We start from the raw sequence: 18404 nt of genomic DNA on the forward strand, positions 1-18404 counted from the left end.
GGTGTATAAGACAATTTGGAGGGCAGTTATATTTAAAATGATCTGTCACTTGTAGAACCATAATTGAAGAGTTCCTAGAATAGTATTTTTTGGGAACTAAAATTGTAGGGTCAAGCCTATTCCAGTTACTGGTGAATCATTTTGAATATGAGGGTTCTTTTATTCATCCATAAGATAGGTTTGAATTCAGAGTTAGAAAGATGACATTAATGGTTTACTCTGGGCTTTTGTGGCTGGTACAGATATGGGCCAGTTTTTGAATCTTTCACAGTATTTGGAAAGTTTGGGATCTACTCAAAATAAATTTATTGGAATTGATAAAAATAAATTCTGTTTTGTAGGGGCTTTATAAAATGTTTTTAAATGTGTTAATTGGCAGTAACACTCCAAGGGAAGTAGTAACATGACCCCTACTATTTAGATGGAACAGGCTCAGATGTTTAAGTGGCTTTCTCACTGTGCAAAGGTATTGATAGACCAGAACTTGAATCCAGGTCTTCTGAACCCAGTCATTATCACTGTTACTCCTTAGGTTATAGTTGACAGTGGATGTGTGGTGTTAGCCTTCAGCAGTCAGGAATAAATATGAGGATTCTGGTTCACTGTTAGGAGAATATGAATTAACCCTGGTAAAAATGGTGAGATCTAGCAGTCTGTTAGCTGTCTGAAAACATTTTGATGGTAGGGGTAGATCGAGGGTCTGGATTATTCGAGGGCAGGTTAGGGACATTTGAATGGGAAATTGTAATGACTACTTAAGAATCCACTTGGAGAAAGACAGATACCATATGTTTTCACTCTTATGTGGATCCTGAGAAACTTAACAGAAGACCATGGGGGAGGGGAAGGGAAAAAAAGCTAGAGAGGGAGGGAGCCAAACCATAAGAGACTCTTAAAAACTGAGAACAAACTGAGGGTTGATGGGGGGTGGGAGGGAGGGGAGGGTGGGTGATGGGTATTGAGGAGGGCACCTGTTGGGATGAGCACTGGGTGTTGTATGGAAACCAATTTGACAATAAATTTCATATTTTAAAAAAAATCTATGATGAAAGGGGAAGCTGGGTGGCTCAGTTGGTTAAGCTTCTGACTTCAGCTCAGATCATGATCTCATGGTTCATGAGTTCAAGCCCTGCGTCGGGCTCTGTGATTACAGCTTAGAGCCTGGAGCCTGCTTTGGATTCTGTCTGTCTGTCTGTCTCTCTCGCTCTCTGCCCCTCCCCTGCTCTCTCTCTCTCTCTCTCTCTCTCTCATAAAATAAACATTTAAAAAACTGAAAAAAAAGAATCTATGATGAAAATGATTAAAAATGGAGACTGAATTCCAGTGAAGGCATATATAAATTATAGCAGATAACAGATTTAGTGATTAAGGATTGACTTGTTTTATTGTGTTTGAATTTTATTTTAATGGAATATTCACCTCATTTAAACATAATTACCTAAAAACTAATTGATGATTATCGCATATTTTTATTTCACCACTGGACTGTTTAAGCTTCATATAGATACTTTAGCCAGTGGACATTTAGTATAAAGCCCTAGTTAAGGGGAGTTTGCAGAATTATGAAGAAGCTTATAGTGGCTTTGGATTTATCACATTCTAGAACTTGATTATTAGCATTTCATTTTATGGTTCTATTGTCATGACTATCTGATTTTTCTTTTTTAAGGCCATCTGAGTTCTTCTTCAATTTATCCAGTATGCCTCGCACCTTATTTAGTGGTTACAACTTGTTCTGACAATAAAGTACGCTTCTGGAAGTGTAGTATGGAAACCAACCTGCAATGTAAAACTGATGAGAAGGAAGCTTACCATTGGAGGAGATGGCCCTTGATGAATGATGAAGGAGAAGATAATAGCAGTACAGTGAGCATTGTGGGAAGACCAGTTGCTGTTAGCTGTTCATACACAGGTCGCCTTGCCGTGGCTTACAAACAGCCTATCCACCACAATGGTTTTGTTTCTAAAGAATTTTCCATGCATGTTTGCATCTTTGAATGTGAATCTACAGGAGGATCAGAATGGGTTTTAGAACAAACAATTCATCTTGATGATTTGGTCAAGGTTGGGAGTGTACTTGATTCAAGGGTCAGTGTTGACAGTAACCTATTTGTGTACAGCAAATCAGATGCACTTTTGAGCAAGGATAGATACCTTATTCCGAATATCAAACATTTAGTACATTTGGATTGGGTATCAAAAGAAGATGGCTCCCACATTCTCACAGTGGGTGTTGGCGCTAATATCTTCATGTATGGGCGGCTTTCAGGAATTGTGACTGAGCAGACCAATAGTAAGGATGGAGTAGCTGTCATCACTTTACCACTAGGTGGTAGTATCAAGCAAGGAGTTAGGTCAAGGTGGGTTCTTCTTAGATCTATAGACTTAGTGTCTTCTGTGGATGGTACACCTTCACTGCCTGTTTCTCTCTCCTGGGTGAGAGATGGGATATTGGTGGTAGGAATGGATTGTGAAATGCATGTATATGCACAGTGGAAGCATGCTGTCAAATTTGGAGACATTGAAGCTGATAGTCCCTATGCAGAAGAGACAGTAATACAAGATCATTCTGCCTTTAAATCTAATATGTTGTCAAGAAAAAGCATCGTTGAAGGAACAGCTATTGCTGATGATGTTTTTTGTTCACCAACTGTAGTTCAAGATGGTGGCTTATTTGAGGCTGCACATGTACTTTCACCTACTCTCCCACAGTATCATCCAACTCAGCTGTTAGAATTGATGGATTTAGGGAAAGTTAGAAGGGCTAAAGCTATTCTCTCTCATTTAGTAAAATGTATTGCAGGTGAAGTTGCAATAGTTAGAGATGCTGATGCTGGAGAAGGAACTAAGCGACATCTTTCCCGAACCATTAGCGTTAGTGGCAGTACAGCAAAGGATACAGTCACCATAGGAAAGGATGGTACTCGAGATTATACTGAGATAGATTCTATTCCTCCACTACCATTATATGCACTGCTTGCTGCAGATCAAGATACAACCTACAGAATTTCAGAAGAAAGTACAAAAATACCACAGGGCTATGAAGATCCTACCAAAAGTGAACCAGAAGATCAGTATTCAGAGCTGTTCCAAATCCAGGATATAACAACAGATGATATAGATTTAGAGCCAGAAAAGAGAGAAAACAAATCAAAAGTAATAAATCTTTCTCAATATGGACCTGCTTACTTTGGCCAAGAACATGCTAGGGTACTTTCAAGTCACCTTATGCACTCAAGTCTACCAGGCCTTACCCGTTTGGAGCAGATGTTCCTTGTAGCTTTGGCTGATACAGTGGCTACCACCAGTACTGAGCTTGATGAAAACAGAGATAAGAGTTATTCAGGTAAAAATTCCCACTAAAATTTATTAAGTTATGAATAGAACCATTTGTATAATTTATATAGTGACTCACGTACTAAATTGCAGTCTTTTTATAACCTTGCAGTGAAAAGACTTCTCTAGCTAACAGTTACTGTTAAATAATATGATTAGTTGTAAAAGAAAAGACAGTTGAGGTAGGCTGTGACTTGCACATGATTTCATGAATTTTGATGTCTTTGTGTGTGTTCTTGTATGAGTTTTTACTCTGAAAGTTTTGTGTGATTTTAGATATATGTAGTCTTTTGTTTTTTCAAACATATTGACTCCTGTGACTTATTTTAATTTTTATTTACTTTTAATAATAATAATGGACCATTTGTTAGTTTTACTATTGAACCATGAGACTTATAGGGACCATGAACTCAACCGTTTCTAGGTATAAATATTTTTTTACAATTACCTAATTTCTCCAAAAAGTCTCTTGAGAAGGAGGTTTTATACATTTTACTATAATGTGTGTCTTGATTAATTTGCTCTAAACCAGAACATTTTTGGCTGTCTCCTGAAACTAGATTCCATTCTCTTTTATGCAGATAGTTGAATTATAAATGATGGCATTTGTGTTGATTATAAATGATGGCATTAGCAAAGGAAACCGAAAATTATTGATCATTCATTCATTCAGTAAATATTGTGGAGGAGTGAACAATGGCTATGTGCCAGGCACTTTATGTACTTTATCATACTTAATTATCACAACAATCTTCTGGTAGGTAGCTATTATTATACTAAATTTTGTAGATGAAAACACTGATCCTTAGGGAGGTGAAGTGACATATGAGATCACACAGGTAGTAAGTGGCAGAACTGGGGTTCATATGTGGATAAATCATTGCCTCCCAGCCTGTACCCTTACTATTTCACAAGATTTCTAAATTTGACGGTAAAAGACTGTTCCTCAGAGCTACCTGGAGTTTCTCTCTTCATATAGGTTTATATACTTAAATCTCCAAAGTTTTCTCTTCGTAGATTAAAATAACTAGAGACCTTAGGTTTTTCTATGACCTATTTTCTAAACGTGTTAATTTTAAAAATTCTGATTATTATGATAAATTGTGTGCAATAGAGCAAGCTTCTCCCCAGAATAGCCTTAAGCCTTTGTTGAAAATTTAATATACATTAGAATTTTTACTCTGGGATATTAAGAAGATAAATATGCCACAATCCGTGAAAAACAGTTTAAACTTTCGGATACAAAACAATATGATTGGCTAGGCAGTGTAAAAATGGCTCTTCCTGGTTACAGTGGACTTTCATGAGGTAGATAAGGCAGGAATTAATGTCTCCATTTCACAGGTGGGAAAGTGAAGCTCAGAGTTTAAATATGTTGCACATCTCAGTGAATAGATTCTAAGTAAATGGATTCTTTTAAATGGAATTAGAGGCATTCCTGACTGTTTTCTTTCACACCCCATATCCAGTCTCCTGACAAATGCTACTGGTTCTTTCATATCCAGAATTCAGTCATTTCTCACCACCTCTCCTGTTAACACTCTGGTCCAGGTCACTGTCACCTCTTGCCTGGTTATTGACGGTCTCCTAAACTGCCTCAGTCTTGTCACTTCAGTCTGTTCTCACATAGGATCCAGTGATTAATCACATTTAATCTCTCTGGTGCTCAACATACACGAGTGGCTTGCTATCTCACTTTAGACTAAAAGCCAGAGATCCCTGTGTGACCTGTGTTCATTTTCATTCTACTACATTGACCTCCTTGCCAATGTACAAAGTACACTACACACATTCCTGTCTCAAGGTCTTTGCACATATTGTTTCCTCTGTGTAGAATGCTCTTTTTCCAAATTTATGCCTGGCTCATTCCCTTACCTCATCAGATTTCTGCTGAAACATCATCTTCTTGGAAAGTTCTTCCCTGGCTATACTTGATAAAATAGAACCTTCTTACTCCAGTACTCTCTGTCAAACCTACTTTTTATTTCTCTCTATAGCATTAACTTTCCACCAGACACTTTTTGTTTGTTGTTTCTGTGTCCTAAAATATAAGCACTATAAGAGGAAGGATTTCAATCTCTTACTCACTGCCAAATCCCCAGCACCTAAACTATGACTCACTTGTAGTAGATGCTTGATTTGTTGAATGAATGAATGAATGAATGAATGAGTGAATGAAGATAACTAATGGGAAGTAGAGCTGGAACTTGAACTTTGAGAATTTAAAACATTTTATTTTCTTCTAGAAAATATTATTTGATTCAACATTCTTAGCACTTTCTAAGTGGCAGTTACTGGGCTGGGTGCTGTTAATAGTTTTGCATTGCTTTTTTCCAACAGTGGCTGTAGTTTGATTAAGCTCACCATACTTTCATACCTTCATGCAACTTGTAAATAAGAGTAAGTTTGTGGAATTAGGTTAAGATTCAGCCTTAACTCTGGAAAACTAGCCTAGGGAATCCAATTTCAAATCTTTCATGGTACTATATTTCAGTTGAGCTAACCAAACTAGAAGATACTGCCTAATTAATGATAATAATGATAATAATGATATCATTTTAGATATGTAATTCCTATATTTTAAATCTCACCTAGGAAATGCTTTTTAAAATTATACTTAGCTTACTATAGTTAATATATTCTTTTTTTTTTTTAATTTTTTTTTCAACGTTTTTTATTTATTTTTGGGACAGAGAGAGACAGAGCATGAACGGGGGAGGGGCAGAGAGAGAGAGGGAGACACAGAATTGGAAACAGGCTCCAGGCTCTGAGCCATCAGCCCAGAGCCTGACGCCGGGCTCGAACTCACGGACCGCGAGATCGTGACCTGGCTGAAGTCGGACGCTTAACCGACTGCGCCACCCAGGCGCCCCAATATATTCTTTATTGGATTTCAAGATTCCATTTATTATGAATAGCTATAATGACTATTATTACCTGTACTAATAGACAATTATGTTTTCTCCAGTCATTTTTCATTTGGGAATTTTAGCCTTTACACGTTTTTTTTTTTTTTTTGTAAAGATACATGTTCTATATATACTATATATATATATATATATACTTAAGTGTTCACAAAGGAATACACTCAAACATACATTTTGTATATATTATTATTACTGAATTTAATGTTTATTTCCTAATTTTTTTATTGGTTTGTTACCTATTTCCTTAAATATATTTTCTGCTTACTTTATAGGAAGAGACACATTAGATGAGTGTGGTTTGAGATACTTATTAGCTATGCGTTTGCACACATGCCTTTTGACATCACTGCCTCCTTTATACCGAGTACAGCTACTTCATCAAGGTATTTAACTCATTGTCTGAACCTTTGAGCAACTTTTATTTCATATTGAAATGAAATACTTGGATTTATATTTGCGTATAATATGCATATTTATCATTAGCCTTAAGATCTTCTTGTCACATAGTACCCACTTAACCACTTTACTGTGCATCTTTTAGCTCTATTCTGTGACTTTTACTATTTAGTTTCTATTTCAGTTTCTCAGCTTTTACTCGCTGAAGTTGTAGTAGCCTAGGAGTAAACCTGATAAGCTTGAGGCCATAACCCAAAGTCGCCCTGAATTTCTGTGACGTCTGATGTCTTTTCTTTAAAAATTATGTAAATTTTTCCCTGTGTTTTTTATGTTTATCTTAGTATAAGCATTTTAAGTCCTGTACTCACAAGTAAAGCTGATATTCCAAGAATATCTGCCATCTAGAGATGCAGTAGCTTTGCATACTTGTAGCACACTGCCACACCCCCTGATTTGAGATGTAAGGATTTCTACCAGCTGCCTAATTTACAGATTGAAAAACTGAAACTTTTTATAAAGTGACCCGCCTAGGATAGAAGGCTATTTGTGAATAGAGTTGGAATTAGAATCTCAGCCCAGTGCATTTTTCATTAGACTATGTTTCTTTTTAAACCAGCATCCTGGACACAGTCTCATAATTAATGCTTTAGTATTGAAGGAATTAGAATATCAGACTTTATATAACACTTACCCTTTACCCTCATAAATGTTCTTTGAAAATTTGATTTTAAATAGCTGTCTAATATTCGGTCATGCCTCTAAACTGTGTTTCATCTATCCAGTCCTTTATTTTTGAAACAAATATTGCTGATTTTCTTTTCTATTTGAATTATCGCTGTAATGAATGACCTTAAAACCTTGCATATAAATATTTTTGTGTATATCTGATTATTTCCTCATGTTACTTTTCCATCATGGAGTTACAGTATTAGAGGGCTTGAAAATTCTTAACTTTTTTTTTTTTAAGGTAGTTGCTTTTATTTTTAATGTTTGGGTTGACAGTTTACAGTATTGCCAGGCTAGTTTTCTAAACTCTGAACATAACTATATCTTAGTATCTTTTATTCAAATATAATTAATATACCATCTTAATTTCAGGTGTGCAATATAATGATTCATCAATTCTGTACAGTTTTCAGTGCTCATCAAGATAAGTGTTTCACCTGTTCCCCCACCCACCTCCCCTCTGGCAGCCACCAGTTTGTTCTCTGTACTGAAGAGTAAAATTTCATAACTCTTGATAAGTATTGCCACAGACAGAAACTGTACTCATTTACATTCCAAGAGGCAATGTTTGATGATTTCAATAACACATTGTTAACACTTGATATTATCATTTTAAACAATCTGTGCCATTTGGATAGGTTTAAAAAATGTTAACTCAAAGGTCTTTTAAATTTTCATTTTAAATGATAGTCAAATAGTACTGAATCACTTAATAACAATTATGTACTTTCCTAGGGAGATCTAACACACCTCTAATTTCTAAAGCTTTGTTAAATTCCATTTTCTCTTTGACACAGTTAAGATATTGGAGATAAGTGACTGGTGTTACAGGTGATGATCTTTGGGAATAGGTCTCAGGGGAAAAGTTAAGTAGCCAGTCTATAGATAGAAAGGCTAAGAAGAACAAGGAAAAACTGCAAAGAATAGCCTGCTATTTAAACCAAAACCAAAAAAACTGCCTGTTTGTTCCTCTGTTTTTTTTCTTCTTAATATCTTTTTTTTTTTTTTTTGCTATTAAGATATGTGGCAGGTCACTTTAATCTCTGTAGTTACGATTTTTTAATCTATAAATTAGGGGGCTGATATAAATCCTTGTATCTCAGATCAGGGGGTGTGGCAGTGTGTTACAAGTATGCAAATCTTCTGGATTACTGTATGGCACATATTCCTGAAACATCAGCTTTACTTGTGAGTATATGACTTATAACACAGTGCTTATATTAAAACAAACATAAATAGTTAGGCTTCCAAATATATTCACTGATCTTTTAATCTTTCTTTCCAAACCTAATTTCCCCTGACATACATATGTTTTTTTGTTGTTGTTTTCTCTTAATCATACCAAAAATTGAACTAATCAAATTTCATTTAAGGGTATAGAATGTAGCATATTTTATATTATTCTTCATATTATAAATTTGCTGTTATCAAAAGTATACTGTATGCATTGCTATGTAATAATAACTTTTAAAGCAAATTTGAGTTATTTGATGTAGTGATTATTTCTTAAATCAGGCAAAGATTTAAATGAGAAAATCTTCCTTTTAGGTTCTGAAAAACTACAAATTGGTGTTTCTTAAATTTTGACAATTTTCCCCTAAATTTATGGTGACAAAGTTTGTTGCATTGATTTTTGTGATGTGATTTCAAACACAGTTGTATATAAATGTTAGTAATGGGAAATTTAAGAGTTAAGATTATTATTCAAAATGGTCATAATAGTTTTTTCTTTTTTTTGAGAGACAGAGAGCGAGCGAATGTGTGTATGTGTGTGTGTGTGTGTGCGCGCGCGCGTGCGTGTGCGTTGGGGGGAGAGAGGCAGAGGGAGAGGGAGAGGGAGAGGAGAATCTTAAGCAGGCTTCTTGCTTAGCGTGGAGCCTGACATGAGGCTCCATCCCATGACCCTGGGACCATGACCTGAGCTGAAGTCAAGAGTCAGATGCTTAACCGACTGAACTACCCAGGTACCCCAGTTTTTCCCTTTATACTTTCTAAAGGAACTGTTGTGAAACCGTAAGGATTAGAAAAACTATATTGTAAGTCTATATAGTAGTTGTTAATGAAAAAATTATATGTAGTAATGTCTATGGTCTTATAGCATGGAGAAGCCTGTGTTGTGACTGTCATTGACCTCAGACATGTCTTTGTTTCAAAAACTGGTCCATATAGATGGCTACTTGGACCAGTTTAGGCTTGCTCCTAGGCTCCTGTGGGTTCTTCTGGGCTTTCTCACTTACCTGTCACCACTCTGTATGTGTCATTTCCCTCATGCTTCCTCTTCACCTGCTCTGAGTGGAATAAAGTGTTATCAATAGTTAAACTATTGATAAACTTCCTTGTACTTCCAAGTCTGACGGTGTCACTAAACCCATTTTGTTGCCTCTAAGTACAGGCTAGAGCCCTGTCATTCTTCTACCAGGGCGGAACAAATTTGCCATATACCATCAGTATTTGGCAGCTTTAACTACTTTTAACTGAGGTGCTGAAGGCAGAGGAATGTGTCTCCTGACTGTTGTTCCCTTGAACTCTCTTGAAGGTTAGAGTTTACTATAAAATGATACTTAGTTCCTTGGCCAGAGGGATGAATGGGGCAGTTTTCAGTATTCAATACTAAAATTCATATTATGGTCTACAAGCAAGTGGCATTGTGAAAAAACACCCAGAGACACAGGGCCAAGATATTTTATTTTGACCAAAGCTTTCACTGTTGATAAATTTGGTGTGTGTGTGTGTGTGTGTGTGTGTGTGTGTGTGTGTGTGTATAAATGACTCAATGTTCAAATATCTTTCCAGTGATCACGTTTTGGTGTCTCTAGTTTTGCAGAGAAAAAAAGCAAATACTTTGGAAAAAAGATGGATATTTTAGTTTTGTGTATCCTGCCATTGATCTTGTATTTAGAAGCTTAGAGTGTAAAGTCCTGAATGATAAAAGACTTCCTTTCACCCATTTTTTTTGCTTGAAAATTCTTCTCCAGGATGAGTGAATACAGGACTATGTGAAAAATTGTTTTTGTTATTTTTGGATATAGTTCTGAAGGTTATTATTTTGCATTTCTAATTTAGGTGTGTCTACCTGCCATTTTGCCTGGGCTTTTCATTCTGAGGCTGAGGAAGAACTAATTAATATGATTCCGGCAATTCAGAGAGGGGACCCTCAGTGGTCTGAGCTAAGAGCTATGGGAATAGGTTGGTGGGTCAGGAATATTAACACTCTTCGAAGATGCATTGAAAAGGTAACTTTACTTCATTGGATGTTGAAGTTAAAAAAAAAATCTTAAAGGATAAAAGATATCATGTTCCAGAAAATCTATAGTGGGGAATTAGTTTGTACATCTTGAGATCTTAAAAATTTCTTAAATAAAAAGTTTTGGAGATTCCAAAAACTTGAACTTTATAAAATATGTAGTGTATCAGTTGCCTTTTACCATATATGCTGAGTTTATAATATTTGTAGAATTACTTATGTTCTGCTATCAGTTGAGGTGGTTCCTAGTTTGGGAAAATGCAAAAATCTTTTTTTTTGATTGCTGAAAGTTTGTCACAGTTATAAAAAGTACAGCATAGAGAATATAGCCAATAAAATTATAATAATACTGTACTGTGACAGATGGTGACTGTACTTACTGTAGTGAACATTACATAATGTGTAGTATTGTCAAATCACTGTTGTACACCTGAAATTAATATAGCATTGTGTGTCAGCTGTACTTTAATAACAATATTAAAAAAAGAAAACAAATCTAAATTTAGAAAGCAAACTTTGGTTCTTATCAGATCATGTTAATTATATATGAGAATTCTTATAAAAATATAAAAGATTCTCTGTATGACTAGGTTAGTAAATAGGAAACTTCCTTTGCACACTTAAAATACCATTCCATAAAAGATTTTGATTTATGTGCACTTGAAGAACATATCTGTGGCAGCAAATTAAACATGCTATTAAAAAAGTTTTTTTTGAGAGAGAGCATGAATGTGCACATGAGTGGGGGAGGGGTAGAGAGGGAGAGCGAGAGAGAATCCCAGGCAGGCTCCATGCCCAGCACGAAGTCCGACAAGGGGCTCAGTCTCACGACTCTCAGGTCACGACCTGAGCCGAAATCAATAGTTGGATGCTTGACCGACTGAGCCACCCAGGCGCCCCACTACAAAATTTTTTAAAGCAGGTTTTTGGAATCTGTTTTCTGGTAGATTCCCTTTAGAAAAAAAATTTATTAAGTAAGTTGTTAGTGGAAGCTGCAGGTTCTTTCAGTGTTGCAGAAACTAACCATTATTGGGCACCCTCTGCGTACCAGGTTTGTGCTAGTTGCTTTTCATAAATTATTTCATTAATCATTTCATCAGTCCTGTGTTACCATCTCCATTTCCACCTGATGGAACTAGGACTAGAGAGGTTAGATAACCAGCCCAAACTGCCAACATTTATAAGTGTTAGATTTAGTCCGTGCCCTTTCTACTCTATAGGGGTTAGGAAAGTGGAATTCTCATTTATTGTTTACTTTTAGGAGTTCATTGACATTCTCGGAAATACAGTTAATGGTACTACATTTGTGAAGTATAAATTTATTTCTCCCAAGAGGAATTCATTCCTCTACAATGGGTGTCTTCAAATTTTAGTGTCAGAAGAATCACCTGTCAAACTTATTTAAAATGCATATCCCCCAGTCCCATTTTCATTTGGTAGGTTGAAGGTGGTTAGGGATGTGCCATATTCATCTCCCTTAAGATCCTGTGTTGCTGGTGTTTATCATGCCCCTCAGATCCCTTTGAAATGTGAGCACAGAGGTGTCATTTTTCCTGTTACATGTAAGGTAGCTGATATCAGTGTTTCTCCCTCAAAATAGGCACAAATGTAAGAAGGAATTTATTCTCACACCAACCAAATAATGTAGTTTCTGGTATATAGGGAAAGTTAATTGTTACAGCATGTAAATAACACAGTACCTACATTAAATTTTTTATATTCCAAAGCAGTGGGAAAAAGAGGGCCTATTTTATCTGAAATGTTTCAGATGTTGTCTACAAAGATCTCTTTAATTTCTTGTCAGCAGTGTGTTTTGTCATTATAATTAAGTATCTCTGATATGTACATATGATTTATTTCCATAAGAAATATTAAAATTGAATCAAAGGGACATGTGAATTTGTTGCCTTGAGATGTATTATAAATAATTAGCAAAAAATGAATAAAAATTTCTCTAAAAATTACGACACATCAAAATACTAAGTTAAATGATTGAAGGCAAGAACATACTAAAAAAGGAGAAGAGGAATAAGCAAGTATTGAGAGTAAATCAGTTTCCATGATGCGGTTTCCCACTCTTCCATGCCTTGGTAGTTTCCTGTTTCACCATCAGTCAATGTGAGCTAATAAAACATCTGTTGTTTTTTACTGTTATATTTCTCAACTTAGTGATTTGCAGAAGTTATCTAAGTATCTTTGAGAAATAAGATACGGTCAGTATGGTACCATGTTCAGAACAATATAATTATATTACAATAATGTTACTGGCTTAATTTTTAAACTTTTTAACATTGACTTGATCAGTTCTGTATGAATTCAGCAACTTTGGTTATATGGCTCCATGGAGATTATCAGTTATGTGCTCAAGACTCCCATGGAATTTCTAAGAACTGAAATTTGTCAGCACTTTAAAATAATGGAGCTTCAACCTTCTGTATTTTAATTACATACCAGAAAGAAGATGTCATTCCTTTAGAATTGTCAAAATTTGATTGGAAAAATACTAGAAAAGAATGTTTTTTAAAAAGTATGTTTAAAAAAAACTGGAACACTTAATTTTGTTTGTAGTTTTTAAATGTGTGTGTCTAGTTCCCAAGTCACAATATATAATATTTATTCAATGAGTTGATAGAACTTTAAATTGTGAAATCACATATACTGTAGCATTTAGCATTTTCGCTTTTACCAAATGTTATGAAAGGTAACGTTTAATTTTCAAGAAAAGGTCATATCTATTGAATATTCTGCCTTCTTTCTCTAGTTTTCTATGATAGACAGTTATTACTGCCTGGCTTCTAATCCCTTTTCTGCCCCTTACACTGTGACCTTAGAAAATTCACTTAACCTGTCTGTGTCTCATTTGCTTCTAGGAAGTAAAATGGGGGTAATAATAGTACCTCATGGATTGTGGTGATTGAGATAAGTGAAAGGCACTTAGATGGTGCCTGGTGCATGGGAAGTAATCAGTACATGCTAGTTGCTGTTATTATTTTTATTATAATTACTGGCATACAAATGGTTGTCTCTAAGAGTATATATTATAAGCTGCTGGAGATTGTGGAATAGAGCCAACTTTTCTCATTTCCATGGTGACTGTCAGTTGTTGGTTAATTGGTTGGTTATCAAATAGTTAATTTAATAGAATATTTTATTTATCATTTAGGTTGCCAAAGCTTCTTTTCAAAGGAACAATGATGCCTTGGATGCTGCATTATTCTACCTTTCAATGAAGAAGAAAGCAGTAGTGTGGGGTCTTTTTAGGTAAATTTCCTCAGTTGTTAACATGATTTAATGAAGTTTTTCTGTGCTGTGAGTCTTCTGATGCTAATGCTTTTGAAAGTACTTAGATGTATGAGCTTTGAACTTGATCAAATCAACTTACTTTTTTGTATCTTGGTTTCTTTATCTGCAAAAAAATGGGCATAATATTTAGGTTAAGTTCAACTTAACCTAAAGGGTGGGATGTTGTTAAAAAAATTGACAAAAGCATTTTGAAAAGTAAAAAATGCTCTTGCTTTCTATTTACATGTATACAAGATATTTTGAACTTTCCTTATTAGAAGTGAAGTTTGATAACAGATATCTATCACTGAAGTTACTATTTTTTAGATAGATGTTTGAGGTTATTTTCGCTTAATCTACAAAGGATTCAAAATATTTTAAATTTCCTTATCTGCTGATATTTGTGTTCTGGTTCCCAGGTCACAGCATGATGAAAAAATGACAACATTTTTCAGCCACAACTTTAATGAAGATAGATGGCGTAAAGCCGCTTTGAAAAATGCTTTCTCTTTACTTGGAAAACAACGCTTTGAACAATCTGCTGCTTTTTTCTTGTTAGCTGGTTCATTGAAAGATGCCATAGAGGTATAAATAAGAAAACATGACATGAAATACTTCTAAGAGATTGCAAATCTGGAAAGGTCATAGACGAGAATGTAATTTTTTATCTTATGTTTGTAAGGACAAGAAATAACTACAGAGGTTACTGAACGTAAATAGTGGCATGGCGATAAAAAAAAATTATAAGTAAATTCAAGTGTGAAACCTAAATGAAAAATTTTATATAGGGAATATTGCATTTCAAGATAAGTATATGCATTTCAAACATATATGTATGAAAAAATGGCAAAAATGGTTTATGAATATTTTCTTCCTAGCCATCTTATGATTCTGAACTATTTGAAGTGTGTATAGGTCACAATCTCCTTCTCTGGTGTAGACAGGCAGGTACTTTAAGTTCTTTTTCTTCTAACTGAAATTCATAGATAAGGAACTGAAATTCCAATTTATACTGTTTTGTAATGCAGTCATCTTAGATGGTAGAAAATGAATGAAGAGGTAAAACACTGCATTTTTTGATATATAATCCTGGCAGCTGATTAAGAGAGAAATTATGAATGTTTCTGTTTATTTATGAGCTCTTTCTCTTAGGATACTTAATATCATTCTGAACAATCCTAAAAGGTGAAGGAAAAATACTAGATATAACTGGAATGTACCACATGATAGAATAAATAGGAAATATCCAATAAAGAGAAATTCTTTACATTTAGAATTGGTCATATTTTCAAAATTATCTCTGTATGATTTTTTTAAATAAAAAATACTTATAATTTTGAATGGGAAGTTTAACTTAGAAGACATTTAGGTGAAGAAGAGAAATGTTGATTGACTGAGAGATGCTTTTATTGCCCAAATGACCTCAGATTCTCAATATGAGTAATTACATTAGAATATAAATTTAACAGTAAAAATAGAATATGTGGCTTTATTTCATGTTTTTTTTGTTATGTAATTAAAAGGTTCTTTTAAAATAGTAATAATTATGCTTATGTGGAAATGTATTTGGAAATTAAGAGGAACTGATACATATAAATTCAAATGTCGTAAGTGTATTTAATTTAAAACGAATGTTATTAATTTAAATTGGCCTAAGTCTGATGAGATGTTGATACTTGTCTTAGGTTTATTTTGTTTTATGTCTCATCTTTCTAGCTACTAAGTTCTAGTTTCTTACTCTTCTTGCTATTCCTTAATCTCCTATCAAACAGTCATTTAATTGCCTTTTACTATCCCAACCTCTGGACCCCTCCCTCCACTATGATAATATAAATGGTAGTTTTCAGGGTATCAGTGGAATATTTCATATCTCTAAATAATTTTCATCAAATAGGTATTTCTTAATATCTTAATTTGTAGGTATGTCTTGAAAAAATGGAAGATATTCAGCTAGCCATGGTTATCGCCCGTTTGTATGAATCTGAATTTGAGACTTCATCCACTTATATATCCATCCTAAATCAGAAGATTTTGGGTTGCCAGAAGGATGGCTCAGGATTTGATTGCAAAAGGTTACATCCTGATCCTTTCCTGCGTAGCCTTGCCTATTGGGTAATGAAAGATTATACCCGAGCTTTAGACACATTATTGGAACAAACACCAAAGGAGGATGATGAATATCAAGGTAGGACATTTGAGGGTTTCTCTTTTTCTTTCTTTCTTTTTTGTTTTTAAGATTTTATTTTTAAGTAATCCCCACACCCAGTGTGGGGCTTGAACTTAAACCCCGAGATCAAGAGTCACATGCTCCACTGACTGAGCCAGCCAGGTGCCCTCTTTTTCTTTTTTAAAAGAAGACTATTTCTGAACTTACGTTCATTTAGAAAAAAATAAAAAACAAAAAACAATTTTATTAAACTGAAACATGCATAACCTTTACCCATTATATAGTTCTTCCATATTATCATACAGCCATTTTTTTTTTTTAAGTAGAAATTTAGTTGTTACACATACTGGTTTAGTGCATGGGCCTTCATTCTTATGTGGTAAGCATTCTTTACTTCTAATTATCCCAAATAGTTTAGATTTTTCAAAGTATCTGGAGGGTATTTATTAGCACTGTTTGCAATAATTTTTTAAAAATAGAACATTTTAAGTGTTTGTTAGTAGAATAATTAAATGATTTATAGTATATCCATACTACAGAAATAGTGTGCCATTAGAAAATGAAGTAGATCAACGTATTAATATTTGCTGTATTATTAAGTGAAAAAAGCTAGATGCAGAACAGTGTGATTCTTGTTGCATTTTATTTACATATGCATGTTGCAAACACATGCATGTGTGTGCATATACGTACTGCATCTAGTCTCCCTCTTCCTCTCCTTTGTTGTTTTCTGGAACAAATCAAAAGTAACTGAATACTGGTTACTGCTTAACTTTGGGGAATAGGTGTGGGGAGATAAAAAGCTTTTACTTTTCATTCTGTGTTTTCTAGTTACAGTTGGATGATGGGTATTAAGGAGGGCACTTGGTTGTGATGAGCACTGGGTGTTATATGTAAGTGATAAATCACTAAACTCTGCTCCTGAAATGAGTATTACCCTGTATGTTAACTAACTAGAATTTAAATAACAACTTGAAAAATTTTTTATTACATATTATTTTTAAATGCTAAAAAAGCTGGCATGGGTAAAGGGACTAGGGTACCCATTTTTACATTCTTGTTCATAAAGAAGAAATATTTTAATAAATAATATTAACAATTTTAAAGGAAAGGTAATAAAGCCGTTAGGAGAAAAAATAAGTATCTGAGTTTCCCAGGTAATTTTATTAAAATGTATACATTTTTATAGAAGGAAGATTATTTTTATTTCTTAATGTTTTATAGGTCATTTTTTAAACGCTTGTTATTGTGGAAAACTGCAAATATATATAAAAAAAGTGAATAATAGATCTAAAGTCTATGAACCTATCACCCAGCTTCAGTAGTTACCAACTTAAACCAACTTTATGTCATATATACACCCACCATTTTTACCCCCTCCCATTCTAAACATAGATTTATTTTGAAGCAATTTCCAGCATATCATTTATTTTGTAAATATTTCAACATGAATCTCCAAAAAATGACTCTTAAACATAAACATGTCACCATAACAAAATTTGATTAGTAATCAAAGTAGGCAATGTTCAGATTTTCCTGGTTGTCTCATAAAATCTTATACAATTGATTTGTATAAGATCCTCAAGATTGCTGAGATGTCTCTTTTGTCTACTTTATTATTATTTTTCAATGTTTATTTTGAGAGAGAGTATGTGTGCACATGGGGTGGGAAGAAGGGCAGAGAGAAAGGGAGAGAGAATCCCAAGCAGGCTTCAAGCAGTCCGTGCCAAATCCTGCATGGGGCTCAAACTCACAAACTGTGAAATCATGACCTGAGCTGAAATCCAGAGTCAGACACTTAACTGACTGAGCCACCAAGGTGCCCCTGTCTACTTTAATTCGTAGTTTTTCCTCCTTCCTTTTTCTTGTCCCTTGTAATATATTTGTTAAAGAAGTCAGATTGTTTATTTTGTAGTTTCTTACTTTTTAGATTTTGTGTCATTTCATGTTTTTCCCCCCATGTTGTCTGTATTTCATATATATTGGTAATTTATGAGATTTTTGGCAGAAATATTTCCTGGTGGTGTGGAGTACTTCTATTAGGGAACTCATAATGTCTGCTTGTTGAGCTTTTTGTTGTGCTAACAGAAATCAGTGATCACTGCATAGATCCGTTATTTCATTAGTGTTCGTCAAGTGATGATACTCTAATTGCGTCATTCTGTTCTTCCCTTATGAATTGGAATACTTGCCGAGAGTGTAGTCTCCCTAAGCAGCTGTTTGATTACTCTAAATCCAGTGGTATGCATAATGAAGGGAACATAAGTGTTTGATTCTTTCTCTTTACCAGTTTTCAAAATAAGTTTGGTTCACTAGCATACTACAA

The 18404-nt window shown here is 34.5% G+C and overlaps 1 protein-coding gene across 5 annotated transcripts in view; it reads left to right on the forward strand.

The window, feature by feature from the left end:
- DMXL2 (Dmx like 2) overlaps nt 1-18404 on the forward strand; it is a 150547-nt gene that overhangs the window by 102206 nt on the left and 29937 nt on the right. For all 5 annotated transcript variants that reach the window (XM_027067248.2, XM_027067250.2, XM_027067247.2 and 2 more), the window contains 6 exons: nt 1670-3346; nt 6536-6646; nt 10449-10618; nt 13793-13890; nt 14331-14496; nt 15832-16096. In XM_027067248.2, the coding sequence (XP_026923049.1) occupies nt 1670-3346; nt 6536-6646; nt 10449-10618; nt 13793-13890; nt 14331-14496; nt 15832-16096 (2487 nt within the window). The remainder of the gene's footprint in view (nt 1-1669; nt 3347-6535; nt 6647-10448; nt 10619-13792; nt 13891-14330; nt 14497-15831; nt 16097-18404) is intronic.

The sequence above is a fragment of the Acinonyx jubatus genome, chromosome B3 (genome assembly GCF_027475565.1).
Source record: "Acinonyx jubatus isolate Ajub_Pintada_27869175 chromosome B3, VMU_Ajub_asm_v1.0, whole genome shotgun sequence".
Taxonomy (NCBI): domain Eukaryota; kingdom Metazoa; phylum Chordata; class Mammalia; order Carnivora; family Felidae; genus Acinonyx; species Acinonyx jubatus.